The sequence below is a fragment of the Microdochium trichocladiopsis genome (genome assembly GCF_020744255.1).
Source record: "Microdochium trichocladiopsis strain MPI-CAGE-CH-0230 chromosome Unknown B0I36scaffold_1, whole genome shotgun sequence".
Classification (NCBI taxonomy): Eukaryota; Fungi; Ascomycota; class Sordariomycetes; order Xylariales; family Microdochiaceae; genus Microdochium; species Microdochium trichocladiopsis.
In genome coordinates, this window is record NW_025763544.1 from 2,775,998 (window position 1) to 2,803,895 (window position 27,898).

The 27,898-nt window shown below is 58.2% G+C and overlaps 9 protein-coding genes across 9 annotated transcripts; 5 read left to right on the forward strand and 4 right to left on the reverse strand.

Moving 5' to 3' along the window:
* Nucleotides 1–348: 348 nt before the first annotated feature.
* B0I36DRAFT_379422 (putative ornithine carbamoyl transferase) lies at nucleotides 349–1,915 on the forward strand (the record flags this gene model as incomplete). Its single annotated transcript, XM_046160767.1, has 3 exons — nucleotides 349–505; nucleotides 569–1,810; nucleotides 1,872–1,915. The coding sequence occupies exons 2-3, from the start codon at nucleotides 733–735 to the stop codon at nucleotides 1,913–1,915; spliced, it is 1,122 nt and encodes a 373-aa protein (XP_046018507.1). The 5' UTR covers nucleotides 349–505; nucleotides 569–732.
* A 233-nt stretch (nucleotides 1,916–2,148) lies between these two features.
* B0I36DRAFT_234272 (mitochondrial acetolactate synthase-like protein small subunit) lies at nucleotides 2,149–3,118 on the reverse strand (the record flags this gene model as incomplete). Its single annotated transcript, XM_046149290.1, has 2 exons — nucleotides 2,149–2,329; nucleotides 2,415–3,118. 2 exons carry the CDS (start codon nucleotides 3,116–3,118, stop codon nucleotides 2,149–2,151), a joined length of 885 nt encoding a protein of 294 aa, XP_046018508.1.
* Nucleotides 3,119–4,090: 972 nt separating this feature from the next.
* B0I36DRAFT_426899 (uncharacterized protein) lies at nucleotides 4,091–6,499 on the forward strand. The gene is made up of 6 exons (XM_046162405.1): nucleotides 4,091–4,675; nucleotides 4,835–4,856; nucleotides 4,916–4,968; nucleotides 5,025–5,192; nucleotides 5,250–5,458; nucleotides 5,515–6,499. The coding sequence occupies exons 1-6, from the start codon at nucleotides 4,241–4,243 to the stop codon at nucleotides 6,176–6,178; spliced, it is 1,551 nt and encodes a 516-aa protein (XP_046018509.1). The 5' UTR covers nucleotides 4,091–4,240; the 3' UTR covers nucleotides 6,179–6,499.
* A 189-nt stretch (nucleotides 6,500–6,688) lies between these two features.
* B0I36DRAFT_426900 (uncharacterized protein) lies at nucleotides 6,689–8,646 on the forward strand. Its single transcript, XM_046162406.1, has 2 exons — nucleotides 6,689–7,000; nucleotides 7,109–8,646. Exons 1-2 carry the CDS (start codon nucleotides 6,930–6,932, stop codon nucleotides 8,208–8,210), a joined length of 1,173 nt encoding a protein of 390 aa, XP_046018510.1. The 5' UTR covers nucleotides 6,689–6,929; the 3' UTR covers nucleotides 8,211–8,646.
* Nucleotides 8,647–11,878: 3,232 nt separating this feature from the next.
* Nucleotides 11,879–15,392, forward strand: B0I36DRAFT_232828 (AEX-3 domain-containing protein; the record flags this gene model as incomplete). The annotated part of the gene is given in 3 exon segments (XM_046149176.1): nucleotides 11,879–12,519; nucleotides 12,535–14,852; nucleotides 14,905–15,392. The coding sequence occupies 3 exon segments, from the start codon at nucleotides 11,879–11,881 to the stop codon at nucleotides 15,390–15,392; spliced, it is 3,447 nt and encodes a 1,148-aa protein (XP_046018511.1).
* Nucleotides 15,393–16,546: 1,154 nt separating this feature from the next.
* B0I36DRAFT_357756 (phosphatase inhibitor-domain-containing protein) lies at nucleotides 16,547–17,176 on the reverse strand (the record flags this gene model as incomplete). The annotated part of the gene is made up of 1 exon (XM_046157852.1): nucleotides 16,547–17,176. One exon carries the CDS (start codon nucleotides 17,174–17,176, stop codon nucleotides 16,547–16,549), a length of 630 nt encoding a protein of 209 aa, XP_046018512.1.
* Nucleotides 17,177–17,621: 445 nt separating this feature from the next.
* Nucleotides 17,622–20,066, reverse strand: B0I36DRAFT_426902 (uncharacterized protein). Its single transcript, XM_046162407.1, has one exon. It carries the CDS (start codon nucleotides 20,030–20,032, stop codon nucleotides 17,756–17,758), a length of 2,277 nt encoding a protein of 758 aa, XP_046018513.1. The 5' UTR covers nucleotides 20,033–20,066; the 3' UTR covers nucleotides 17,622–17,755.
* Nucleotides 20,067–20,248: 182 nt separating this feature from the next.
* Nucleotides 20,249–21,742, forward strand: B0I36DRAFT_10674 (uncharacterized protein). The gene is made up of 2 exons (XM_046147809.1): nucleotides 20,249–20,546; nucleotides 20,615–21,742. Exons 1-2 carry the CDS (start codon nucleotides 20,393–20,395, stop codon nucleotides 21,526–21,528), a joined length of 1,068 nt encoding a protein of 355 aa, XP_046018514.1. The 5' UTR covers nucleotides 20,249–20,392; the 3' UTR covers nucleotides 21,529–21,742.
* B0I36DRAFT_10678 (uncharacterized protein) lies at nucleotides 21,743–23,854 on the reverse strand. The gene is made up of 4 exons (XM_046147811.1): nucleotides 23,375–23,854; nucleotides 23,235–23,296; nucleotides 22,859–23,120; nucleotides 21,743–22,802 (listed from the first exon to the last, which is right to left on the reverse strand). The coding sequence occupies exons 1-4, from the start codon at nucleotides 23,720–23,722 to the stop codon at nucleotides 21,957–21,959; spliced, it is 1,518 nt and encodes a 505-aa protein (XP_046018515.1). The 5' UTR covers nucleotides 23,723–23,854; the 3' UTR covers nucleotides 21,743–21,956.
* Nucleotides 23,855–27,898: the final 4,044 nt, after the last annotated feature.

Genomic DNA, 27,898 nt, shown 5'->3' on the forward strand with positions numbered 1-27,898 from the left:
TGGGAGAGGGAGAAGATGCGGAGTCTGGGGTCGGGGTCGAACCCTGGACATGATGAGGTCAGGCGCAACACAACAAGGCGCGCAGTGGTTGGAATGGGACACACGAAGTGGGCTGCCTAAAACCTGGCGCGGTCCGGGGTTGCGCAGCCAATTGTGCAAGCCGTTGATGATGCTCGCCCCTTGCATGAGCATGGGCATGAGCATGGGCATAACTGGATGGCTACGCGAATACTGTACAAATCTGCACAAAATTGGCGTTGCACAAAATCCGCCCTGGAGGCGTCCAGGTGGGGCAGGGCCAGGCCTTTCTCATGGTTCTCTCTGGTTGTGACTGGGATCCGCCGATAATCGCAACCGAGTAGCTTCTTATTTTTTTGACGATCTCGAAGGTCGCTGATTGGACAGCCCTGCAGCCTGCTCAATCTTCAATCAAGTACGCGTGACAGACCAGCAGAGTAGTAAATCTGCGGCTTCGTTGGATTGCATTGCTCAAACTGCTGCTTCGGTGAGTCACGCTAGAGCGTCCAGCTTGGATTTAAAAGACTTTTGAATTGACCAATGAGCCCAGTCTAAAGCTTGCTCAGTAGGTTCGACAAGCCAAGGTGCTCACAGGATTACCGTTCGTCAACATCAGCACCACCAGAAGTGCTTTGCAGTTCACCAGGACCTCTTCAGGACCTCATTTAGTACTCCACTCGTGGCTTTGTGGTCGCTCTGTCACTTTCTGAAAAAATGCGGTCGTCAACACTCAAGCTCGCCAAGAGCACAACGTGCCAGCTCTCGAAGCGCACCTATGCTACCGGGGCCTCTGCTAGTGGCCCCAAGCATCTCATGTCCATGGATGATGTCTCGCCCGATGAGCTGAGCAAGCTTGTGCTCAACGCTGCGGCCATCAAGCGTGCCGTCAAGGCTGGCGAGCCCTCGCCGGAATTCAGCGCTGGCCTCACCGGAAAGACGGTTGCCATGATGTTCAGCAAGCTTAGCACCAGGACGCGTGTTTCCACGGAAGCAGCTGTTGCGATGATGGGTGGTCACCCTATGTTCCTCGGCAAGAACGACATCCAGCTCGGAGTGAGTCCTGTGCATTCTATAAAACACATGTTAGACGAGAAAGCTCACCCACGAAATCAGGTCAACGAGTCGCTGCTCGACACTTCCAAGGTCATCTCCTCCATGACTTCGTGCATGGTCGCCCGTGTCGGACCGCACTCGGACGTCACAGAGCTCGCCCGGCACTCGAGTGTGCCCGTTATCAACGCCCTTTCTGCCGACTTCCACCCTCTGCAGATCATTGCCGACTACCTCACAATCCACGAGGCATTCTCCAAAGACGCCAAGGAGCTCGTCCCCGGAGGTCTGAAGATCGCCTGGGTCGGCGATGCCAACAACGTGCTCTTCGACCTGGCCATCGCGAGCGTCAAGCTGGGCGTGGACATTGCTGTCGCCACGCCCAAGGGCTACGAGATTCCCAAGGTCATGGAGCAGCTGATCCAGCAGCAGGCCGGCACGACCAAGAACCCCGGCAAGCTCATCCAGACCAACGTGCCTGAGGAGGCCGTCAAGAATGCCGACATCCTCGTTACTGACACCTGGGTGTCCATGGGCCAGGAGGAGGAAACCAAGAAGCGCCTGCAGGCGTTCTCGGGCTTTCAGATTACGAGCGAGCTTGCCAAGAGGGGTGGCGCCAAGTCCGGCTGGAAGTTCATGCACTGCCTCCCTCGCCATCAGGAGGAAGTCGCTGACGAGGTGTTCTACTCTGACCGATCCCTCGTCTTCCCCGAGGCGGAAAATCGTCTCTGGGCCGCGGCCTGTAAGTACCCCAAACTCCCTCAATCTCACACATCTTACTCCCAGCTGATTCCTTTTTATAGCGGCATTGCAATCGTTTGTGGTCAACAAGGGCAAGATTATGTGAAGCTGAATAGTAGCTTGACTTGGGCGAAGCGGTGGTTAGCTGCGTCACTTAGTGGCCAATCGGCGAGAACAAAGTACAACTCCCTTACTATAACTGCCATGCAAAAGGTCTCGCCGATGGAAATGCATTTGTGACGTGACGTCATTTCATGTTGGATCAGTGAGAAAGCACACAGTTGCAAAGCATTTTCTTATCCGGTTCAGTAATATCTTGATTTTGCTACACATCCAACCTTAACCGGGAGGCAGCTGGCTGGCATCGACGACCTCGTCCGCTTCCATGACGAGGTTCTCATCCTCACTTGTCGTCAATGGCGACCGAGGTAGAGCCATCAGACCTGTCCGCGCAGACTCGAGGATGCCAAAGGGAGAAACGAGCTTCATGAAGGAGTCGATTCTCACGGGCTTGGCGGAGCTGTTGAGATGGTGAGTACAAACGTCAGCGATAAGATCCAGAAAGGAGTTCAGTAATGCAGAGAGAACCAAGGGGGGATACTCACACCTCAACGATGCAGCTGTTGGTGCTGATGTCGAGAACCTTGCCCCCGAACTGGTGGGTCAGGTAGGTGATGGTCTTGAGATGCTCGTGCTTGTGACGCAGAGCCTCACTGGCAACGAGCTTGCTGGGGTGGAAATCCTCGGCGGCCTCGGCAAGGGAAGCATCGCCACCCGCTTCGGCATCGCTATGGGCGGCGACCTCGGCATCGGCGGTGACCTCGCGGTGGTGCTTGAGAAGCTCCTCAAAATATTCGGGGCCCAGAATGTTAACCTTGGCGAGGAGCAGCTCGCGCTGGACGAGCGCGGCGTTGGTGTAGTCGAGGACAGCCCAGACGGGGACGAGATCCTCCAGCTGGCGACGGGCCTGCTCGACAACGCCGTCCTGGCCGGTGAGGACGATGGTCATGCGCGACAAGTCCTCGACCTCGGTGTTGCAGACGACTAGGGAATCAATGTTGAAGCCGCGAGCAGCGAGGATACCCGAGACGCGGGACAGCACTCCGGGCTCGTTCTGGACAAGGCAGTTGAGCACGTGGCGCTTGGGCGGAGCGCTCGAAGGCGTCGGGGTCTCGTAGAGGATGTTGGAGACGGCGGCCTGGGCGGACCACGGCGTGGGCAGGTCGTGCGTGGGCAGCGGCGTGGCACGGCGGCGCATCGCCTTGTAGGCAATGGCAGAGGTCGAGCTGCTGCTGTGGCGGACGGTCATGGACGAGGGGCCGGCTGCGCGCACGGCTGAAGCAGCGGCAGCTCTCCAGGACGAAGCCTGGACGAGCGAACGGGCCGCCATGGTGGTGTGATGGTGCAATTGACCCTTTGGACTGTGGATGGATGCAGTCCTGCGAGATGTGGGATCAATTGCGCGTGGTCGAAGGGGGAGGACGGCACCCCGGGGCTAGGAAAAATGGCTAGAGACAGGTCGACTCAAGGCCACGGTGAATCGGAGGGGAGACCGCTGCGATTATCGGAGCTGGCCTGTGCGGGCCGGTACTCGGCCCCACCATGTAAATCACCTTGGGGACTTGGACCCTGGAGACAACCTTACTGCATGAAGAGAAGGCAGGAAGCGAATGCATGATCATATGCATGAGTGAGCAGCTACCTACGTCACAAGGAGCTCACTGGTCGCACAGGGAGATCATGGACTGTGGGAAACGACGTGCTTGCTTGTTCTGTACGGTATCAAGGTGAAGTTCTCAGGCGAGGCGGGAGTCACACAATCTACCTAGCGACAAGAAACTATCCACCCTCTCATGTTTCTCACGGGCGAGACGAGATGGCAGATCGAAAGGAACAGGCAATGAACACCGCTGATCGGGTGCCCAAGTGTCAGGTGTGCTGTTTTTACGGTACTTCTTCTTTTGCCGAGACTAGGCGCGTCAAGCCAGCAGTTATCGCCCGTCTCTTGAGGGTCGGCTCCGTGATAGGCGGTTTGGCAGGAGTCTTGGTGAACAACCCTGCATAACTCAGACCCTATCGTGATAATGCATTAATGTACAGCATGTACATCTACCGGGCCCATGGCGCTACCTATGGTATCCTTGTCCACATACGCTAGACAGTGCAGCGTCGCTCTGTTCCGAGCTGGGCCTCTGTGCCCCACAAAAAACCCCAGCGTTCTGCGAGGCTCCAGCAGAGGTGTCGTCCAGGCTGCAAAAAGTCTGGGTGCAAAGGCATTTACTTCAAAAGACAGCTCGACCACCTCTTGTCGTCCAATCACGGCATTGAGCGCCTTCCATTTTCAACCGCAGCCGGATCGCGATCATCCGCGAATCCAGCGCCCAGGCCCTTGTGCGCGACGCATCTCCACGATTTCAAGGTCCGCAACAACATGAGCGACTCCGAAAGGCCAGCCGCGAAGCGGTCGCGATTCGACCAGACCGAACCTGAGCCTGCTCGTCGATCACGATTCGACCGCAGATCCCGCTCGCCGCCGGCGCGCAAGGCTGATTCCAACCGCGATCGCAGCCCGCTCAGCAGAGATGCCACGGGCACGCCGGAAGGCGGTGCTCCTGCCAAGAGCCCCCTAGACCCGGCGGCGGCGGCTGCTGCGGCAGCAGCGAAGATCAACGCGCAGCTTCAGGCCAAGAAGGGCCCTCAGCACTCTGACGCGGCGCAGGCTCGCGTCGGCGGTGCTCAGAGTGCCGGCGCGGGCGGCGGCCTGAACACCGAGGTCTACATCGCCGAGGGCGACTACATCAAGGACATTGAGGTCAATGACCTGCGCAACCGATACCTGCTCACCAAGGGCTCGACCCAGAAGATGGTAAATATTCCTTTGGACGGCTGCTGCTGATTTTCCCTACAGCAGCCATGACCACCCATGGCTCGACGCTTGTGTCTGCGCGGTTCTGCTTACACTGGGCAGCACCAGCTCACACAGGGCCCTCTTCTGCATCTGCTGACCTCGGCTGCTTGAATATAGATTGCTGATGAGACTGGAGCTGGTATGGACTTCTCTCCACGTTACTACTGTCGTGGAAACCACATGTTGACTTTTGACAAGATGTTACAACTCGAGGCAACTATTACCCGGACAAGAGCATGGCGACACCCTCGGTGAGCACAAAGTCAATGGATCCACCAAGCACCATATGCGCTAACGTGGTTCCCAGGCCCCGCCGTTATACCTGCACGTCACCAGTACGACCAAGGAAGGCCTGGAAAAGGCTGTTGCGAAGATTGAGGAGCTCATGAAGCAGGAGCTGCCTACCCTTGTTGACGAACGACGGTTTCGCCGACGTGACCAGGAGCCCCAAGTCGAGCGCGACGAGCTCGGCAGGGTAAGTCTTAGTGGCAGTATACCCTTGACCGAAGAGTTGCGAGCTAACTGGGCGTAGCGCAAATGGCCCGAGGCCAAGATTCCAATCGATCTCGAGCCAGTACCGGGTTTCAACTTGCGTGCTCAAGTGGTCGGGCACGGTGGTTCTTACGTCAAACATATCCAGCAAGAGACGGGCTGTCGTGTCCAGATCAAAGGCCGAGGCTCTGGCTTCATCGAGACTGCCACCAACCGCGAAAGCGAGGAGGATATGTTCCTTCACGTCGCGTATGTTTTTCCTGCACATCCCCACCGATTGCGTTCATTTACTAACCATACAACAGCGGACCTGATGCCGGCATGGTCGAGAAGGCGAAGGAACTGTGCGAGGATCTTCTTGCCAACGTCAAAGAGCAGTATGAGGAGTTTAAGGCTCGCCCCCCTCGCCAGCACTACGGCGATCGTGGCGGCTACCGGGACCGTGGCCCAGGAGAACACAGGGACCATCGTGATAACCGCGACAACCGTGACCATGGCGGTTACGGCGGCGGCGGCGGCTACAGAGACCGAGGGCATGGTGACAATTATGGCGACCGGTCGCACGGTGGGCACAATGACAGGTCTCGCGAGCAGTCCGGGTCGTATGGAGGTTATGGCGGTTACAGTAATTCGCCAAACCCTGCTGCCGCGAGCGCCTCTCCGGCTTCCGGTGCTGCCGCGACCCCATCCGCAACCGATTATGCTGCGCAGTACGCTCAGTACTATGGAGGCCAGGATCCCTATGCCGCTTACGGTGGTTACCAGGCGTACATGCAGTACTACCAGCAGTACTACGCTGCCGCGCAAGCAGCCCAGCAAGGCTCACCAGCTCCGCCTCCGCCTCCCGGCGCATCAACCTCGCCGCCACCGCCGCCTCCTTCTGAAGCTCCTCCGCCTCCGCCTCCGCCATCTGGCGGTCCGCCTGGTGCTGGAGCTTATGGCAACGTGCCCCCACCGCCTGGACTATAGAGTGCCCATTTAGAGTGTGTCCACAGTGCATTGGTCTGAAAGGTCAAGCTCAGTATAATGGGAAGCTCAGCTTTGCCCGAGGTGTTGCGAGCACTCTGATTTGCTTGCAGATATAATTTGTGTCCACAAAATCGTGGTCGATAATGTATTCCACTGACGTTTAGACGCCTATATGAAAGAGGTACCGATATCTGATTGCCCCTTCACTGGCTCCTTGTGCGCATAGCTTGCTCGACCCATGATGCAGAGACGCTTGATGTGAGATGACACGCTCCTCAGTTGTACAGCAATGTCTAATGACCGATGGAACAGAGCAATGCCTAATCAATAATTGTCCAGTTGGGCGTTTGTGATTGTTCAAAGAATATGCACGTCCAGGGTTCACTGAAAGGCTGTCCGGACCCGCTCCCGGAGGAATTCCGAGCGGGCACAGGCTGTGTGTCCCCACCCCCACGCTGCGATACGACCCCTTCGCCGTGCTCACTGAGCTCACTTGACTTCTATCGATAGAGCTGCCACTGTTGCGCAGTCGGCCCGCGCAACAACGCACGAAGCTACAGACCTCGGAGCTCGCGCTAGACCGTCACTGCTCGCGACACGACTTCCCAGTAGCTCGACACACAGACGATAATTCCCTGACGGACAGCACGGGTCTGGGCACTGCGGGCGGGTACTAGAGCCTCACTGGTCAAGCTACGATGCTCCCAGCGCGAACCAGCCATATCAACTGCTAGGCCGGCATCAGAGCACAATGAGCCACCAAAGATATCCGTCAATCGACCCCGTCAAAGAGCCGCATGCGGTCTCCCTGAAAGTCCTTCGGTGAGTCAAGCTCGTGCCAAGCTCCTGTCGTTCACCCGACAAGCAGGACACGCCGCCAGGACAGCGACAATCACTGACGTCTTTGTACCTCCGGGTCGGCGCCTGTAGCTTGTCACGGCCGTCCCTCGTCTCACAACACTCTCTCCTCGCACCTACGTCTCCGATCCCGGCGCCTCTAGACCGACCGTCATCAACATCGTCGTCATCGAAGCCAGCCACGATACCCGCCTCGCTCGCATACCAGACTACCTCCGACACAAACCCGGACCCGTTCCTCCTCACGCCAATCCTCAACCTCCCACCGTCATTTGGCTCTGCCTATGTAGGCGAGACGTTCAGTTGCACGTTGTGCGCGAATCATGATGCTCTGGGCGATCCACCCGCGAGCGGCGGCGGTCCGGGTGACAACTATTCGCAGCAGCAGCAGCAACATTACCAAAAGAAGAAGTCGATCCGCGATGTACGCATAGAAGCGGAGATGAAGACCCCCGGCTCCGGCGCGGTGCAGCAGCTCAGCCTCACGCCGACCGATATGCCGCCGCCCTCAACGACGGGAGCAGCACACACCAGCGAAACAGCTGGTGGGGGAGGCGGAAGTTCGGGGACGCAAGGGGTGGACCTTGAACCGGGGCAGACGCTGCAGAAGATTGTGAACTTCGACCTCAAGGACGAGGGGAACCACGTGCTCGCCGTCACGGTGAGCTACTACGAGGCGACCGAGACCTCGGGCCGCACGAGGACGTTCCGCAAGCTGTACCAGTTCATCTGCAAAGGTGCGCTGATTGTGCGGACAAAGGTCGGGCCACTACCCGCGCCGTCCGCGATGGCGACGGACGCCCAGAGAGCGTCGCAAGATGGCAGCGACGGCGGGGTGCACAGCGAGAAGAAGCGCAGGAAATGGGTGATGGAGGCCCAGCTCGAGAACTGCAGCGAGGACGCCATGCAGCTGAGTCGCGTGCTCCTCGAGCTCGACCCGGGCGTGCACTACCGCGATTGCAACTGGGAGGCCACCGGTTCCCCCCGGCCCGTGCTGCAGCCGGGAGAGATACAGCAGTGCTGCTTTATCGTCGGGGAGGACGAGGTCGGCAGCGCTGTGGAGGGCAAGGACGGCCGGATCGTCTTTGGTGTGCTGGGTATTGGTTGGCGCAGCGAGATGGGAAACAAGGGCTATCTGACAACGGGCAAGCTTGGGACGAGAGTCGTCAGGTGACGATGCGTGCACATGTACTTGCAATATATCCTTTAGACGGGGGCGGACTCTCGCGGCCGCCGAGGAGGTCAAAATGCACTGCGCACTACATTGCTTCCCAGTCACAAGGCCATGCTCTCTGCTTCGATGTCTAGTTTTCCGGAACTCAAAACCCTGATCATCCATACAGAACGGAGAGAGCGAGATGTACATGTTCTGGCTGTTCTGACCGTTTGCTGAAACAACCGACTACTTACGCTGATGGGGTTTACCTGACTCTGTTGCTCTTTATTCGAGCCCCCAGAAGTTGACACCGATCGTTGACTGGATATGCCCGTTGCAGCACGACTTTCTGTATCTGCAGGGATCACTCTGGATTATCCTGCATCAGAGATCGCCTCCGGTGTCAAGGCACGCTTTATATTGCATAGAGAACACGGCTGAAGAACATATAAGCTTTCGTGATCGATTATAATGTCCGATTGGTCACCGTTCGGCCCAATGAGATGTTCTCAACGATTGAGCTGTGGAGCCCTGGAGTCTTTACCAAGTCAGTCGTGCCCTGGCTGCAAGCCCCTGAGCACCGTCTGCTGGAAATCACTTCTGTGGCTAGACACGCTGAGTGTTAGCGGTGAATGAGATACTACTTGGTCGAGTGGCGTTTAGCTGGCTACGTTAGTGAAGCACGGTGCGCTGGAGCGTGCATTACCCGAGACCGGAATGGCTGACGGTTGATCGTGGTGGGCAGACTCTGGGCAGGCATACAACTAGTGCCTTGATTCCTGGGCCAATAGCTTGCGTCACACGACGCAGGGTGGACAAAGTTTAAGCGCCAACGTTTGCGCGCTTGCGCAGGTACCGGCGAACTCATTACTGAATGCTTCCCTTCACGGAGTGCCACCATGCTCGCCTCAATGTTGCAGCACTGCATTCTTGATCTGGCTCGGCCCGGCTTTCAGGCAGACAATGCTTTGTCCCTTGCATACTGTCCGTCTCGGGCTGGCTGGTTTTCGTCCAAGAGTCTTGGTTGTGACTGATGTAGGTCGCGTGGTCCGGCCCCACGTGGATATGCACGAATTCGCAATGCTGGCTCGGAAAAACGAAGCCTCGACCTACAGGAGCGGCTAGTCCCCTCAAAAAAGCAAATTTCGGAGTGCTCGTGCATTCCCGGTTGCCAGGCGAATCCGGAGTTGGAAGTATAATACTGCCCAGTTGACTTGAACTAAAGTCTGGTCTTCGGAATATCTTCCGATGTGGTGGTTCGAGGGATTGAGAGACAAAGACGACATCCACAACACTCGTCCGTCGCACGAGGGCTAGCCAGCCAGCCAGAGGGTTTGTCATCATGACGGACCTGAGCAGCAGAGAACATTGGATCTGGCCCTAACCAGTTGACGCCACGCCTTCAGCAGATCTACAGGCACGTTTCAGATGCTGCCGGATTGGCGGGTCTGCTAGCTTCAACACGGTGTACGGGTGCTCCAATGAGCCACTCCATGGCAAAGGGCCCGATGCTAGCTTCGCGCCATGGCTGTTGAGGGTTGCCCTCCTCCTGGGACAGTCAATGCAGCCCTCAGGCCTTTGAGGCGGCTGCGTGAGACGCCTCGAGTCCTCTTGCACCGCAGTATGATCCTTGTGGTTATCCGTGGGAAGGCATTTATTTTATTTTTATTCTTTTTGCGAGCGGATGTCAGTTGCTGTGCGTGACTTGCCACGTCCGTACATCTAATTCGCCGGTTGCCATGTGTCTTCTTGCTGTCTTCATTGTTGGGCTCAATCCGAGGGGAAGACGGTCGTATTCTACGCCCTGGCATGGACTCCGTGTTTGGCTGGACCAATTTCACGCACCGAACGGATTTCTTGTGCGCGAGTCTTTGAGGACGAGGTTGGCGGACAATTTTGACTGTCAGATTCAACATCACCTGTCGACAACCACGGCCCCAGCCATGGTGAGCCGGCATCCCTCAGAGGTGCATCCGTCAGCTTTGAGCTTGAAAGCGAGAACCCCGGACACGAGTCGAGTACCCAAAAGACGTCTTTGGTCCTGGTGTGCGGCTGTCAGCAGCGGTGACACCATCCTTGGTTTTGAAAAGCCAGTCAAGCCTGTCAGAGAGCGTGCCTCGCTTGCCATGCTCCGTCAGCCAGCCATGGCAGCAAGGGACCGCTGCGAGCCCACTCCACCACGGTGTGGCTCCTGGCTGCGAGACCCTCTGATTATGCCCGTCCGGGATGCTGCCCCGGCCCTGAGACCCCTGGCGGCAGAGCTCGTGTCGTTGCCATCGGTGTCGTCTTGGGCTGTTCGCCGCAACGTGGTGTCACTCCCAGAGTGGTGCGCGGCCAGGCTGCCAGCCTCGGCTGACCGGCTCCTCCTTCTGCAACGTGCCTGGCTGGTCTGCTGCGCATTGCTTGCATTGCGATGTTGTGCTGCTGCAGGCGAGGCTCTGTTGGGTGCCCTCTGGCAAAGGAGGAAAAAAAAACCCTGCGGCACAGAGGTGCCGCGGGAGTGAGTCGTGCGGTCTCCATCGACAGACCAGCAGTCAATGCGGGCGGGTGCCTCCAGGTGCAACGGGGTCCGCATGCAGCCGAGGACGACGACGAGGAATGTTGATTTCGAGCTCAGGCACCGCGCCGCGCCGCACCGTGTCTTCGTGCTTAGCCAACGGCCCTCGGGGACGGAGGGTGCCTAATCCGTTGGAGCGAGCGTGCGTGCGTGCCCCTGCGAAGCGCATATGAGCCCGACCTGGCCTGGCACGCCGCAGTGGTGGTTGCACAGCAGGAGGTCTGGTGCATGCGGTAGCGAGATATTAGCCGTGAATTACCTACATTAGAAGTGCACCGTCTTCCCAAGGCGTGGAGGCTCCGTCCCAGACTCGTCTTTTATCAAAAGGCACCACCACATACGACGTCAAAAAGATTGCCCTGCCTACACCACATCACCACTCTCGCGCCGACCTGCGATCCGCAATCTGCAGCAGCGATTGACGGCTTCAAACTTAGATCCCACTCAGGGCACACGAAAGCAGGTAGTCTAGCGGCGAACCGGCTTCGCGGATCGACGACGGAACCCCCACCTCACCCTCGCGGAGGGGTCTTTGCGCTAGCCTCCCCTTTCTGATCCACTGTTCCTGTCTCTCCTCGCTCCCCGAATCCCCAATCCGCCGCCGCCTGCTTGCTGCTGCTGCTGCTGCTGCTGCTGCTGCTGCCGCTGCTTTCTTTCTCGCTCGACCTCCGCTAGCCGCCTCGCCGACGCGTGAGACACGACACGAGCCGCGCCCTCCTTACACGGCACTTCGCGGGAGCCTCACTACAGACGCCTTCCTTCTTGCTCTCTACATCGTCACGTACATCGTCTGTACCGCTTCCGGCCTCAGTCCCAAAGTCACCCACTTACACTTACACTCGCCATTCTGCACCCATTGTCAGGCACGCAAGCTCGAACTGTCTCAGACAATTGACCACAAATCCCACGCGCGGGGCGCTCTATTGCCAGCGGCTACTTCCGAAGACGAGGGAGACGACACGCAGACCGCCGCCTTTCGGGGCGTGCTCGCTTTCCGCTGGGCCTCGGTGTGGTTATTGGGCTTGGCGACCATCATCATCTCTGCTCTCCTGAGCTTTCACAAGTCTCCAGGAAGCCAACGCTCCTGCTAGCCCAACACTCAGACCTCTCTTCCTTATGACGGATCATCATGGATGAATCCTCTGCCCCACTGGCCGATTACTTCTGGATAGCAGGTATCGAGTCCATATCCTATCAGGACTTTCCCAGCTCGGCTACTTCCACACAGGTCGACACAGTCATCGCGGAAGATGGCGAACCAGAAGACGCGGATGAGCCCAACGGCCTGCTGAAGCGTGCCGCACGGCGTTCTCAGCAGAATGCCGGACACCGGCTTTCAAAGTCCTCCATAGCCAACACCATCCACACTCTGGACGAGCTTGATGGAAATACTAGGAGTAACAGGAGCAGTGCTACCATACGACCAGTTCCTACGCCTGCCGCTGCTGCAGCTAGCCAGGATGGCCTGCTCTCAATGGCAGACTTCGACTTCGACAAGGCTCTCGTTAAATTTGCCGCAGAGAGAGAGAACTTTCTCGATGACTTGAGTTTCTCTGCTGGGGCCAAGACCCAAGCACGGCCTCCCATGGTCAACCCCAGGACGGAGCGGATCAAGGCAGACGAAAATGCTAGCGGGCGGTTGAGTCCCCTCAAGAGCATCCGAGGGAGCATCCGCGGCAGCATCAGGCGGAAAATAAGTTTCAAGGACATGAGCAGTGCGCGGAAGCCGCCTGGTCCTCCTAAGCCTGGTAAGTGCACATACCCCTCCACGTGTGCAATCTAGAGATATTCTGACAACGCAGTCGTAGCTGCCTCCATCAAGACTGCAAGAAGGTTGAGCAACTACAACTCTGTGATTCCTCCACCGGAACCACTCAATCTGGATCCGGACATGCATCCACTGAAACGCCGATTCGAACCCGAACTACTCGATCGTTATCCTCCGCGCAACGCAGACGAAGACCTCAGTCGACGGGGGAGATTCCCCGACTATGTACCCATGTTCGCTTTTCCAAACGATATCCAGATTGTCTCGTCTGATGACCGACCGAGGTCTACTTGGCACGGCTTCACCATGACATCGGATGACTCATCGAGGATTTATGGAATCACAGTAGTCGTCTGGACAGCGGTCCCTGCCGACACCGCCGAGGACATTGAGCGACGTTGTGAACAATGGCGACAGAGTCACATGTCCAATGAAGAACGAGAACTGGCAGGCAGCCTCGGCACTCGGCTCGCCGCAGAGCGGGCACATCTGTCCCAGTTGCTGGCCAAGTTGCCCACGATACCCTCTGGCTCAGCAGCACGTGAGCGACTGGACGAGCAAATTAGTGCGGTGGAGGAAAAGATCAGTCTGATGACGGAAATGCTACGGCCACTGCGGCACGGAGCCGCGTCCAAGATTGATGGCCTGACCGCGGGCGAGAGCGGATTGTGGACACCTCGAGCTTACGGCATTCTTGGTCGAGATCCTTCGCGAATCGGCTTTTGGAAGGACTGGCTGCGGGCCGTCGTCGTGCCAATGACTGATGGTGGCGTCCTCAGGGTCCCGGCAAGCTCTCCTCGGGTTGGCCGATGGCAGCCTTTGGAGAGATACGTGGTGAACTTGTGCGCAGAGGCGTTCAGCCCCCTCAGCTCCAAGACGCAGGTAGAGATCGGCGTGCGGGAGCTGCGCCTCTATGCTCGTAAAGAAGCAGCAAACGAGCTGCCTGGCTCCCGAAGCATCGACCTCTACGCCCTGTTTAGGTGCCTCTCGCTGGAGAATGTCGTCACCCTCTTCGAGTACGCAATGTCAGAGTCGCGAATCATTCTCCTCTCCTCTCATACATCCATGCTTCATCTCGCAGCACATGCGCTGCTCAATCTCCTATACCCTCTCACGTGGGTTGGAGTCTTCATACCTATCCTTCCAGCTCGTCTCCTCTCTGCCCTTGAAGCCCCCTGTCCCTACATCGTGGGGATAGAGCGAAGGTACGACCATATAGAGCTCCCTGACGATGACTACGTTCTCGTCGATCTGGACAAGGACACGATTGATGCCACCAATCAACCAGTGCGACTTCCCAAGCAGCACAGGCGCAAGCTGATGGCATTGCTTCAGCTTGCTGCACCACATCAGATCCGCTATGGCGTCACAACCGGGCCACCGCCTTACGCCATCGAATCGTATCCATACGACGCATTTGCAGCGGAGAACGAGGGACTTTTCAACGAGAGGGCCAAGCCGAGCACGCTCTCAAAGTGGGTGAGCCAAAGCTCTACGACGTTTGGAGAGGCTGAACCTGCCGAGAACATACGGCCGCCGATCTTCAATGTTTTCCCGCATGCCAAGCCAGGCGCTCCTGATCGTCCTTCCACAAGCAAGTCAAACAGAACAAGCCCACAATCGTCCGTCTCACCGACGTCAGCTCACTTTCCACCTGTGCCGATAACACCAATCTCCAGGAGTGACTCAGGTTTTGCACTGTCAGCGACGCTGCGTGAGAAGCGTTCGGGTAACCTCAATGAGCCAGTGGGGAGGAGGAGCTCGTCATTCGGCCAAGGGCCAGTGCCTCGGCCCAACCCGCCGTTCTTGAATGGCCACCAGCCCAACGCATCTCTCTCAGCTATCTCGGTGAATTCCCAATCGTCCTACGGCGGCGGATATGCCCCGTCCACTTATGCGCAATCGACGATAGCCGCCTCAACAATCATGCCTAATATGCTTATACAACCAGTCCATAACACTGACACTGTTGTGTGGGTGGAGGGCCACTGCTTCCATTTCCAAGCAAAGGACAACACCTCGGTGTGCGCGATCTGCGATGAAAGAGCCGAGGGCGATGGGTGCTACAAGTGCACGGGCTGCAACATTAGCACACACGGGCGTTGCCTCGGCTGTGTCTCGGTGGTCTGCCCGATCGCCTTCAACGCGGACAAGGTTCGTGCGGCATTCGTGCGGTGTTATGCCAGTCTGCTATACACTTACCGGAAGCACCTTGGGCGGCCATCGAAAGAGCAGAAGACGAATGGGCAATTATATGCCTTCGATATGAACGGGTTTATACGGAATCTGCCCTATGACCAACAGGACTATGTGACGATGATGAAAGACACCCAAGGTATGTCATCACTGCTGCTTAGTAGTGGCCCTCGCAAGCTAACAACAACTAGCCTTCAACGAGTTCATCCACGAGAGGGAGCTTAAGCCTGCCGCAGACCCAGAAGTCCGACTCTTCGATGAAGTTCTCCTGGCCAAGAAATCGAGAGGCAAGCCAGGCTTGAGTGGCTTGTCACGACTCTCCACCATTCGAGCCTCGCATGGGTTGTCCAGTTCAATGGGTGGACTCCAGCTCCCCTCAAGGTCATCGTCCTCATCCTCCTCGTCCAAATCATCGTCCTATCTAGCCGATACATATGACCATCTCTGGCGGACGGCTTCAGTGCCTGTTCCCAATGCCAAATTCACCGGTGATTATCGATCTGTCACGACGAGGATTCCAGCCAGACTCGATACCAGTCTGATGAAGGAGCCTCGGGCGATCCAGGGCGTGCCCCGCCCAGAACAGCGCACCCGTGGCTTCATGCGAAAGCAGGTTCCTAGCATGGTTGCACTCGGCAACTCAGTGCCGACCATTTCACATCCGGGCAAGAATACATAGACAGCGAATGGAATATACGCCTTTGCCGGTTTGGAAGGGCACACACCAGTTGATCAGGAACGTGTTCAGCTTTTAGCAGCGCGTCGCCCACCCCTCCACCACCATGGAACGGACGCTGGCGACGATCGTGGAGCTGAATGTCTGGACTCACACCATAGACTTGTACATCAGAAGCACCAAGGCCAAAAAAGTTGTGGTGAGCAGGATTTGGACACGACATCCGGCTATCCTAATTGTAAGAGACAATGCGTGGAGGAAAATAGAGCAGGCGACCAAAGAGCATTTGTAATTTGTTGGGGCCTTGAGTAAGAAGACAGAACCTTGCTCGCTTGCATACTAGATATTTTGCCCAGACTTTTGCTGGGAAGGTTCTTTACAATCTAGAAGTCGCAGTGCTCTTCACACTTGGAAGTAGCCGACCAATAAAATGTGCCTCCTCCACGAAGCATCCGAAACAGCCTTGACTGCACGTATCTTACAGGCACATAAGGACAAGTTTGCCTCCTGTTGTCCTATTTTGCCACCCACGATAAGTCAACCCGCCCTGCCAAAGCCTTGCCCTGGAACAAACCGATCCCGCCCTGCCCCCCCCCCCCCCCCCCCGAGTCCCTTCAAAGATCTATGTCTGATGTGTATAGCAAATCAATATGAGTGGCGCGTGATTTGTATCCGCTGCTCGCATGAACAAGTGCTTGTGCAGATCGCAAGAACCTAATTACCAGGTGTCGAGAACAGGCATTTCGTGGCTTGCAGGTAAGGCTTCCCATCCCGCCTGGTCAGACAGCTGGATCGGACCGGTCAGCAGTGTGCGGGACGGAGCCCCCATGGATTTCGTGAGGTATGCGGACAGACATCCGGGAGATATGCTCTGGCAGGTGCTCGCTCCTCAAGATGTGATGTTCTCGGAAGATGTGTGGACGGCCGAGGCCGCTTTGCTGCCTGCTAGTGAGGACTGTCGCTGGGACGCATTTTGCATGCAAGCCCCCCCTCCCATCCATAAGTGCTGATGATGATCTGCCCCATCAAGTGCGGACCATGCTAATAATGAGCATCCCATCTCCGTCCGCATCATGGCCGGTGGCGCCCGCTTCATCTAATGTTCGTGCGTGTTGTATATGTGTGTGTGTGGTTTGCGGGTAGTTGACTTTTATGCATTACTTGTCCACGGGTCTCGGCTTTGCTTTGGGTTGCTTCTCATATGCGTTCGGGCTCGGCCTGCGTGCCGCCTTATTCTTCTTCTTTGCGCTGCTGCTGCTCTGCTTTCCGTTCCTGCGACTCCGATCGTCTCCGCCGTCCTCAGAGTCTGATGAGCTCGCTGCTCCGTGTGTGTGATCGTGATCGTGATCGTGGTCGTGGCCATGGTCGTGCTGACACGCCTCATCTCGTCTCTTTTGCCGCTCTCGCTCCTTCGCCGCCCTCCTCAGCGCCGCCGCGCGGTCCCTCGGGTCGTCGGGCTGCCTCCCGCCGCCAGCATCCGAGTCCGAGTCGTCCGAGGAGGAAGAAGACGAAGATGAGTCCGACTCATCGCTCGACTCGCCGACCGCGCGCGGCGCGTGGTATATGCAGCACACCTTTGAGCTCTTGCGGCCGAGCCCTTCGTTGTCCACCACGTTCTCGGCCCACTGGACGTGGTTTGCGGATGGGTGGTGCGCACCGCGGAGGCGCAGGATCGCGGGCGTCGCGCCGGGCGGCTGGGCTGGGCCCGTGGCGGGTGACGAAGTGACGGTCTGGGTCTGGGAGGACTCGCCCGGTCGTCCTTGTTGTTGTCCTGGTCGCGGTGGCATCTTCAGGTACTGAGTCTGTTGTGTTTGATGGTTGTGAGGGCGTGCTTTCTGCTTCCTCTCCTGCCAGAGGAGGAAGGGATGCTGGTCGAAGAGCGTTCTGTTGCCGGGCCAGAGTCGATGCGCAGTCTCTGACAAGGTCGAGATTCGGGACCGGCACAGGTCTTGCGATCGGGGGCTTGTAGGTGTGATGTCGTGGTTTGTCAGAAAGTTGTGGTGGCGGGGCATGGAATGCGGAAATATAGAAAGCCCATGCATGCCACGGCCTTCAATGCCAGGGTCCAGAGCACACCATCTCGGGCGTGGTGGGGCTGGCATTCAAAGGCCTAATTAATTCAAAGACCGACGTCACTCTTTGCTGTGCGCCCAACCACACAACACAGTACCCAACCCGCTATAAACATGACATAGCAAGGACTCTTGGTACTACACCTTCCCAGCAGCCTCTGACAAAGAATAGACAAAAATACAATGGGTATCTGTTCTATAAACTGATCTAGGTGTTATACAGTAATGTTGTTATACAAAGACCAATCTTGCACATGTGAAACCTTGTTACGACATGAATGTAAGGGTTAGCCCTCATGCCAGGGAAGCCTCTCGCTCTCGCCTACGCTTCTTGTCCAGCTTCTTCATGCCCTTCATGCTCTTTCGTGGCCTCGATTTGTCTGAAGCCGGATTGTGCTTTGGCTTGTTGATCTCCCAGCCATTCATCGGTCGCCGCACGGAAATGTACTTGCCTTCGGGGCTGAAGACATCGACCACAGGCCAGTTCAGTTCGCCAGCAGGCTTTGGCGGTAGCGGCGACTCCTTCTTCGGCTTCTTGACTGGCTTGTTGATATTTTCAAGTCGCTCGAGTGCTGAAAGTTTGGGCTCTGGTACCGGCTCTGGTTCTGATACTGTCTCGCTTTCCGGCTTCACCTCGTCTTCGGACACGACCTCTTGCTGGTACAAATCTCTCGTTCGCACTTGAGCAGTGATCTCAATCCAACCAACTCCGTCCACAAGGATATCCGCTGCCAGAACACGGTATGGCAGCCGATCGACAGACAGCCCAACGGCATGCCTGCGCGTCAAGGGGCCAGTCTTCTCCCTCGTGACATCCCACTGCAGCTTGACTGATCTGGCGAGCTTGACTGTCTCGCCAGTGCCCTCAACTGCAATACTCTCGACATTGACCTCGCTGGTCTGAGCCTGGAGCCCGATGGCTTTCTCAGTTGCGGTGAGATGGGGCTGGATAGGCGTGAAACTGTACGCAAGCATGATAGGCGATGGCTCTTGTGGCGTTATACGAATCAGACCACCGCCAAGGATCAAGGATTGGCCTGGCTTCAGGACGATCTGCTCTGGGACGATCCGGTGGCGCATAACCAGTGACGATCGGTGCTCTTTCCGCACGTACTGTTCGAGGGTGCTGCGCTCCAGCCCCGGAAGGTCGATGACCTCGCCACGCCCGTTTCCATATGGTACGCGGATGGGCGAAGCCGTGGTGCCTGGCAAGTCAGAAACCAGTGGCATCTCGGGGTACTGCACCTCTTCGGGCGCCGGGGTCAACATGGAGTCGGTGTCCACATCCTGCTTTTCCAATGCTTCCAACTGTTGTTTCAACTCCTCGATGGCCGGATCCTCAAGCTCGCCCTCCTTCTTCGAAGGCTTGATTAGGGATTCCTTCTTGCCTACGGGATAGAGATCCACAGCAATTTGGTGCCTGCTCGGTTCCCACTCCATTCTGCCCTTGGGGAAGACTGCCTCGAATAGCTGACTCTTGCCAACGTTGGCCTTGCCTACGAGCCATGCAGCACCGCCGCGCTTCCATATGTCCTCTCTGACCTCCTTCGTCCACCAGCCACGCACCGCGCTGACTAGCGAGACGTTGCCAAGGCGGACGTCACGACCATCCCGGCCAAGAGCATCACGGAGGACCTCGCGGAAATAAGGCAGTAGACGATCGGCTTGTTGCTTTGTCGGAGCAAGGAGATCGGCCCGCGTAATCACAAAGCTCAGCTCCATCTTTTGACCTTTCTGAAAACGGCCAGCGCTAGACCGACGATTCCGGGTCCGCAGGGGCATAACGTCCAGGAGCTGATGGATCTTGGGCATGAGAGACATGGGGAAGTCGGCAGCGTCCAACACATGGTAAACGTGGTTGTACTTGTAAGGAGAGTCGAGCAAGGTGTCGTGTATAGAGTCGATTGTTGGGTGCAGGATGGGTGTCCCAGCTCGGTTATGGAGTAGCGAGTGGCATCTGTCACACAACGGCGGCTTGGTGGGCTTGCCCGTCCTCGGTGGATCAGACTGCATCAGGGCTGAGCTGAGCTCGTCGAAGTCGACTCCTTGTTTCTCTAGCTCAGACTTGTCGGCCTTGTCGATGACATTTTGCAGGATGGCGTCCTCTGCGGTATTGGCCGGCTCTTGGACCTTGAGATTCTCTAGCCCTACGTGCCTGCGGACAGCCTTGCGGTCCAGACTGTAGTATCCCGGCTGGTTTGAAAGCACCGTCTGGGAGAGCGCACCACAGCCAGTGCACTGCTTTGGCAGGGCTGCATGTACGTCGGCATACGGTGCATGGCCAGGCTCTGAGGGGGGCGTCACAGTCGTTTCTTGCTTGGCCTGAAAGTGCATGCACCGTCTCGGGGGACGGTTCTGCAAGAAGTTGTTGTTGTACTTGGCCAGCGTCGTGGTTGAGGCCTGGCGCTGGGAAGCGAATCGTTGGGATGTTCCCAAGCCTCTTGCTGTGGAGGGGACGCAACTTGAGAGTGGGCAGAGAAAGACAGGAAGGTCAAGCCTGCGCGGCGGCCGGTCGCCAATGTGCAGCGCAGACCTGAGCCATGCCCGCGAGGATGCGTGGTGCATCATCATTTTCGCAGTGCTGCAATAGTTGTGTGGCTGAGGCAGAGTGGCCTGGCGAAGACAAACTTTCGACGAGGACGCTGCAGGCACATGTCATCGCTGCAGCTAACAGGGTCCAATCCCTATCGATTAGTGGGATGCTTCCAGAACCAGGGGACCCGCCAGCCAGCGAGCTCTGGTGGAGGTACCTGTTGGTGGTGACATCGCACTTGATTCAACCACAGCACAACACATGGCTGGAGCTCCATCCAAACGACACCCCACATCGTCATTTCACAACTGCCACCAAGCACTCGCCCAGGACACTACCACATTCACCCCCCTAGGCTCAAAAATCAGCAGCACGTTGGCACAAGCACGATCAGCATCATGACTGAGACTGTCCAGGCTCCCGAGGACGCCGCCGCCGCTCGTGCCGCCGAGCAGGCTCGTCTCCGCAAGGAGCGGCGAGAGGCCAAGATCAAGGCCGGCGGCTCTGCTCGACTCAACAAGATTACCGGTCTCGGGGGTGGCATACCTCGCGGTCAGTACTCGAATCACACCTTTGCCTGAAGTATAGCACGGCGTCTGACTCCTAAATCTCGAATCTAGACGCGCCAGTCCAGTCTGCACCATCACCAGCACCGTCCACAGCTACTACTACCCAGACCTCGACGCCCCAAGCGACGCCAGCAGCAGCTTCCTCGCACGACGCCGACCCTGCAGAGGTCGACATCTCCCAGCACTTCTACAAGCCAGAAACAACCGCCCGCATCCCGAGCGACCCGAGCAACCTCTCCGAGAACCAACTGCGGCAGCTGATGCTAGGCATGGACCCGTCCTCCGCTGCTGGCCCTCAACCCCAGAACCCCTTTAGCCCCGCCGGAGGAGCTTCCATGCCCCCCGGCATGGAGGGCCTGCAGGACGACCCGATCATGAAACTCATGAGCCAGATGATGTCCGGCGGCATGCCCGGGGCCGAGGGAGGCCAGAACCCCTTCGCCGGCACCCCGCTGGACGGACTCTTTGGAAGCTTGGGCGGCTTGGACGGTGGTGCAGCAGCAGGCGGCGCCGGCCCTGCAGCCAACAGCCCCTTTGCCCAAGCCCAGCAGGCCGTCGCCCAGAAGACGACGAACCTCTGGCGGATCCTGCACGCCGTCTTCGCGATCGGGCTCGGCCTGTATGTCGCGCTGTCCACCACCTTCACGGGCACCCACGCCGAGCGCGAGGACGGGACCATCGAGAGCACGGGTTTTTTCGGGGCCCGCAGCGTCGACGAGACAAAGGCCTACTTTTTCTACCTGTTCACCTCAATCGAGGCCGTGCTCCTCACCTCGCGCTTCTTCCTGGACAAGGACCGCGCGCCGCCGACGGGCTGGGCCTGGACGATCAGCGGCTTCCTTCCCGGGCAGGTGCAGAGTTATCTGAGGCAGGCGCTGCAGTACGGTCGGATCTTGAGCACCATTAGGAGTGACGCGCTGGTCTGTGTTTTTGTGCTGGGGGTTTGTGTATGGTTGCGGTCGTGAGGGGGGGTGATGCGGCTTGGGAGGAGAGATGATGACTGACTATGGGGCGGAATAGGGGGTTGCAGACTTCAAAGAATAAAAAACAAGATCGTATTGTCTACGCGGTCTGCTGTAAACGATTACGGATCTTTGCAACGCACGACATGGCTCTCTTGCAGTCTCAGAGTGATATCCCGTCCGTCAAGCACCATACCTCTATTGAAAAGCTGCTAACCAGAAATGATGGTTATCCTTAAATTTTGGCGACTAGGGCATGGTTTTACAATCAGTATTACATCAACTTTTAACCAAACTTTTTACACGAAGAGTTATAAACACGAGAAAGTTGTGGTGTCCGTCAGAGGATTATCCAGGCTGTCCTTTGACCGAACCGCCCGCCCGCCGTTGAGCATGCCCTGCTCCGGGGCAAAGCCACCAGCCACACCTCTTTACGGCTCCAGCACCGTCGCCAGCACGGTCCCCAAGAACCCGCGCACCCGGGCCTTGTTCTCGAGCACGCAGGTGAAGACGACGGCCGTGCTGGCCGCGAAGACTGCCGTCTCGCGCCACTGCTTGTCCCACGGGTACCGCCTGGGCAGGAGGGTCGCCATGGCGCGCGGCGCGACGAACAGGCCAATGTTGGCCACCCGCCCGGGCTTCTCGATCAGGATGCTCCACCCGCACAGGGCGCAGCCCGTGCCGACGCAGATCCCGCTGTCGATCCGCTGGCGGGCCGCCGTGTCCTTGCCGAGTACGTGCGGGCCGAGGCGCGTGCGAGCGAGGCAGACGCCGTAGTAGAACAGGGCGATGTAGGCGCCGAGGAAGGCGGACGAGCGCGCCGCCGACTTGACCGACTTCCTGAGCGATGCCAGGCCGGGACTGCGGGCGACGAGGATGAGGTTCAGCGGGAGATAGGTCGCCATTGCCCACTTGAAAGACCGGAGAAACCTCGCGAGGGCGTGGTACTCGCACGACGGGCCGCGGCCCATGTGCACCATCTCGCAGGGGAAGGGGACGGCGACTGCGGGATCGCCCCACGCGAGCGGCCACTTGTAGTCACGGCACATCTCTTGCAAGAGAGGAGCCTGGCCTGTGTCCTCGCCGTACCGGAGCTCGCCGGAACGGCATCGCTGCAGGGCTTTGATGAGGCGCAGGTCGACGGCAGCGGCCGACTTGATCCAGCTGTAGTATGCGCGGCGAAGCTTGTAAGGATGGTAGAACCATGCCCACATGATGAAGGCGCACGAGGTAGCAAACATGGCTGGGTCTGCGAGCTTGGACAACGCCGACTCGGCCTGTTTTGTGTCAGCTTGAAGTCTCAGACGGAATGTCACATTGGGGGAGTGCTCACAGCAGTCCATGACTTGCCAGCTGCGAGACGGCGTTGTTTCCTCCGCGCCCACAGCTCGCCCACAATCACGTCCAGCGCTCTTGTGACTGCGAAGAGGGTAAGGTCTAGACTGCGCCCGGCATATCTGATGGTCTTCTCTTTCGGGCTTGTTGCGCCTTCGGCATGCTCGACCACCGTAGCTGAGAATGCCTGGCTCGGTTTCGATTGCAAGAGCGTCAGGCTGAGCCAGGATGCAGTGAAGGTAGCGAACCACCGTGAGAGCCTGGATCGTGGGTTAGCGCCTGGACGAACAGTGTCAGGGTAGGCAAAGCTGTTGAAGCTGCCTCTGGGAGAGAAGAAGAAGAAGAAGAAGAAGGAAACAAGGGCAACTAGGTACCTTATCCGGGCTAGTGGGCTTATAGACTGCGCCCATGTACTCAGAGCTTTTGATATTATCACCTGCCACGCTTGTTCAGCTCTCCTCTCAACCATGACGGCACAAGACTATTCTGGCTGCTCTGAGCTTGTCAAACTCACCTCGAACAACGTTGATCCTCCTACCAAAGCTGCACAGAATGTCGGAAACCGCTGCGGGTCCAGCCCACCGCGCAGAAGGCGACCCAGAGACACAAAGAAAGGCTCGTGAGGCGCGCAGCTAACGCCATCCACCCGTCCTTTCGCCGCCGCAGCGTTCTTGCTTCTCTGCCGCAACCGGGACACATGCTGCAGGACAAGGGTTAGGACCCGTGGCGCGACCGCGGAGCCGTACCCCAAGATGAACGCGCGCAGTACTGGGCGAAGTAGTAACGGTATGGGCTCCTCGAGCTTGCGCAGCGTGTTCTGTTGCCGCGCTGGGCTGCGCACTGCTGTCGAGGTGGGCGCCATGACTTGTCACAGAAGGTGTGGTGGCACAACGCCTTCGGGACTCGCGCGAGGCTTCCGGAGATATATGAAGCCCAGGCACGAGGATGCCGGCAGTCGATGATTGCGGCTCAGCCGCGGTGCCGAAAGCTACCGCGCTGCAATGTAACCCTCGACGCCGCTTATCGGGCAGAGGCCCGGAGCAGATGGCGACTCAAAAAAAGAAGTGTCCTGCGAATGTGCAGCTCGAGCACGTACTTGAGATGTAGAGGAGCGACAGGCCCAAAGTCACTCGTGATGACGACCCGTTCTGAGGTTGTCCCGCAGGATTGGGACTCTGCTGCGTTCGAGCCGAGTTGTTGGGCTCAGGAGGCAACTGGCCGGGACAAGTGTGCGAGATAGCCTTCTTTCACGTGTCAGCAGATAAGGCACCAGAGCTTCGGTGTTTGGAGTTTGCACAGGCCGGTCAGCAAACATCTGTGATGGCGACCGCTCAACTCGAGGAGAATCTGCCGGGGAGGCACGCAAAGAGAAGCCACAGCCCAACATGCAAGCAATACGTCAAGATCTGGTCGAGTTTGGGGGCCGTTGCAGGTGACAATGTCGAGGGCGTCAGCCATGCACCGAGCGTTGGGTTAGGCCAGGCAGTCAATCAGCTGCTAAAGCCGATCGCTCGGCCCCTGGGAGAGGGCGGGACCCCAACTAGCCTGCGTCAGACCACACTACAACAGAGCTGGCTACACACCAGACGAGACGCGTGGATCTGGGGAAGTTGACGCGCGATGGTGAGTGGTCCACTCGGCGTATCGTGGACAATCAAGCGGATACCGTGAGCAAGCCCAATTTCCACCCCTGCGCATTCCTGTGTTGACGACAAGCTGGCTTGGGTGTTCCAAGGTACAAGGTACAACCTCGCAGACTCACTCCCTCCGTCCTCAGGCTGGCATTGTATCAAAACGAAATCCCAAATCCATCGGCGGACCTGGAGGCACAAATATCCAGACAGCTAGGAGGATATTACTTAATAACTTAATTAGTCCTGCCAAGGGTTGGCCGTCCCTGGACATAGACCGGTGGAGAAACAGATGCCTGCACGCCACAGCTGGAAGGCTGAGCCAGCAGAGAATGGCAAGGAGATTGTCAATGCTCGTGAAGCAAGCCCGATCTGGACAGGTCTTGATCATCTCGTAAACTCTCTGGGCCGCTCCAAGCAGGAGCACGACGACTGAGCCATGTCTGGGATCGCTCAAAGGGGGCAAGGGTTGCAGGGGGTGCTTCCCAAAGCTGTCGGGCGGCGCAGCAGGCAGCATGAAGATTGACGGGGGCGGCTCTGCGCGCGCGCGAGTGCGAAAGCAACCCCCCTGCCTACAGAGCATTGAGACATCGGTAATGAGCCTGCACGGCGCGGGCCAGGGTCCTCGGCGGTGAGGAGATTGGATGATATCATGGCTATACCTCTGGAGTGGGCGATGCATAAACTCGAAGGGCATCCGGGAGTCCATTTCCGTGCATGTTGCGCTGACCATCGTGTCAGCAGTGCTGGCACGACACTGCATGGCGGTCTGCACGGTGGAGATGAGGAGTTGTGTCAAGTCCGTGGCAAGTCTGCACGATCCCACGCGGCGATCATACCTGCTGGCGACAGCCTGCACTGTCAAAGCAATGACATGGAGCTGACAGCAGCGTCATCTGGTGACACCCATCTTGTCAGTTCCGGGGGGGCGGCTGGCGCAAGATTAATCATGTGCGCTGCCGCAGGCCGCAGGGAAGGCATTCTGATCTGCCATCAACATGTCATGCCATGTCGTTCAAGGATGGCAGCTTTTGCGGAACCAAGACTGCCATATTCCCAGGCCGGCCGAGAGTTGTCGACCTGCCCGACTCGGAACAGCTGTCACTTGTCACTTGTCTGTCCGGCTTAGCAGACGCAAGGGCCGTGTTTCTATAGCGACGCCAAAGGCAAGGATGGGACTTGAGGCGAGGCCTTCTGGAAAGGAGAATCGCATGGCCGGTTGGGAGAAGAGCGGCAAATGCGGCGCTGGCAGTTGACAGGCACGGACGGACGGGGCAGGGCAGAAACTTTAGAACGTTACAACCGGGGGTTTCTGGTGTCTCAGATCTGCAGAGGGGAGAATTCCCCAGCCAGGATGCTGCTCGCGGCCCGATTTAGATAGAAGTGTTGCATCCGGGAGGGGGGTCCCTCCAGCCACTATGCAGCTGTTGTTGGGATCCTGCTGCTGTCGACTAATTGATCATTGTGTCGCTACTTTGTCTGATCCCTCTCTGCCACCAAGAAGATCCAAGATGCCAGAGTCATCCCAGATGTCGATCCGCAATGTGTGGTCCAGCAGCGCTCGGCCCCGCGTCCGTGTCCGGGCGAGCTGGCACCGTTTTTTCCCTTTATTTTTTTTGGCATGTGATTTGGCTGTCTTGACGCCCAGCTAGCTACCATAAGGTAATTTAGTGCTGGTGCTGGTTGGCGGCAGGCGGGCGGGTGGGTGGACCCTGGTTGCGGCTCCCCAGGCACGACGTGCCTCGCTGCTCTGTGTCGGCGGTCGCTTAGGCCAGCCGCCTGCCTGCATCAACCCCAGGCCTGCAACACTCCTTGTCTGCAGGCACGCATACAATGAATGTCTCGAGTCCTCGTAATAGTCAAGACGCTCGAGACGAGGGAGCTGTGACCACGCAACGTCGCGGGGTCCCTGTCAGAATAATGCCTGTCAAAAGGGGAGCTCTCTGCCAGGCCAGTGAGCTGAGGCCCCCTGGCCCGCCTCACCTTACCCAGCTAATCCGTGGCTGTCTCTCCGTATTAGTGTCCTGCCCTTAGTTGGAGCGCCGTGCTGGTGTGGGCTCTCCTGTCGATTGCTGCACCGCTGGGCAAGGCGCGGGGCCAGTCAGTTGACCTGGTCGTCTCCAGACTACTCTGCTCTCGCAGGAGGGTGGGTGGATGCTCGCATCGCGGGCAGATCGCAGAGATGGCCTGTAGATCCTGTCCGTGCTGGTGTAACCATGGCCGGCCAAGTCACCGGCTCCGGCCGAAGGGCCTGCATCTCCAAATGCTGCGTTGCAATGTGGGCGGGCTTTGGTGCGTTGCTGGAGGTGTCGGTCTGGCTGGCAGGGCACTTGATTGCCAGAGATGCTCGAGGCACAAGAGGGAGAGCATGGAGTAATTAAGATGCACCTGGCCTGGCCTGCGCCGCCTCATCTGATCTCGTGCCGGTCGAGGCCTGACAGGCAGGCTGCCTGACTGATGACGGGGAGCCTGCAGCTGGCGCATGGACGGGCTGGCCCACCACTCTCCACACCTGCAGGCACCGCCCGAGGCTTGTCCAGAGTTGTGCTTGGCCGGGCCTCGCCGCCCCCCAGACATCCATCCATTCTTCCCAGAAGCACACAGAAGGTGAACCTGGCAACGCGCGGGCAGGGGTCCTTTCTGGTCGTGTGCCAGATGATGGATGGCAGGCTGCAAGGTGACTGAGCGTAGTCTAGCTACCTTTACGTTAGTACTCGTCGTCCCTGTCGTCGTCGTCCTCGGGAGCCCTGCAGATAGATGCCCACCCCCAGACTTCACCTGAGCAAGCAACCAAGCAACCAAGCAGCAGAGGCCCGTTCTCCACCACCACCACCCACCAGCAGCACCAGCACTTGACCCTGTCAACCCGGTCCTGTCCTGTCCCGGCCACTGCTGCTGCTTGACAAGAGCCACACCACACACCACAACAATAGCACCGCACTTTATTACTCGGCCGCCCCCGGGCATTGTCTCACACGCACCACGCATCTTCAACCACCTCGCCGCCTCCACCACCGCGTCCTCCAACTGCCGCACTCCTTTCCTCAACAACCCGTCCGGCCGTCCTGCTGCCTGCGCTTCCTCGTCGACACCGTCGCTGCACGCGCCCGCCTCAGTTCCCGCCGTTCCCACCTCGACAACCTCGACCACCTGCGCCCACCAGAGCTGGGGCCAACCCTGCAGCCACTCTCGTCTCGCAACCTCGGTCTGCCTCCCGGTCCGCTTGGTCGCGCCTCCCGTCCCTTGCCTGACGCTGGCTACACACGAGCACCACAGCAGTAGCATCTTACGAGCTCGGGTCTCAACGATACGACCTGGCATCTGTTGGACCTTTTCCCAGAACCGAAGTGGTTCTCATCTGCCCGACCGGCACGGCCCGCCTCTCTCCGCAGCCTTCGGCGCCGCTC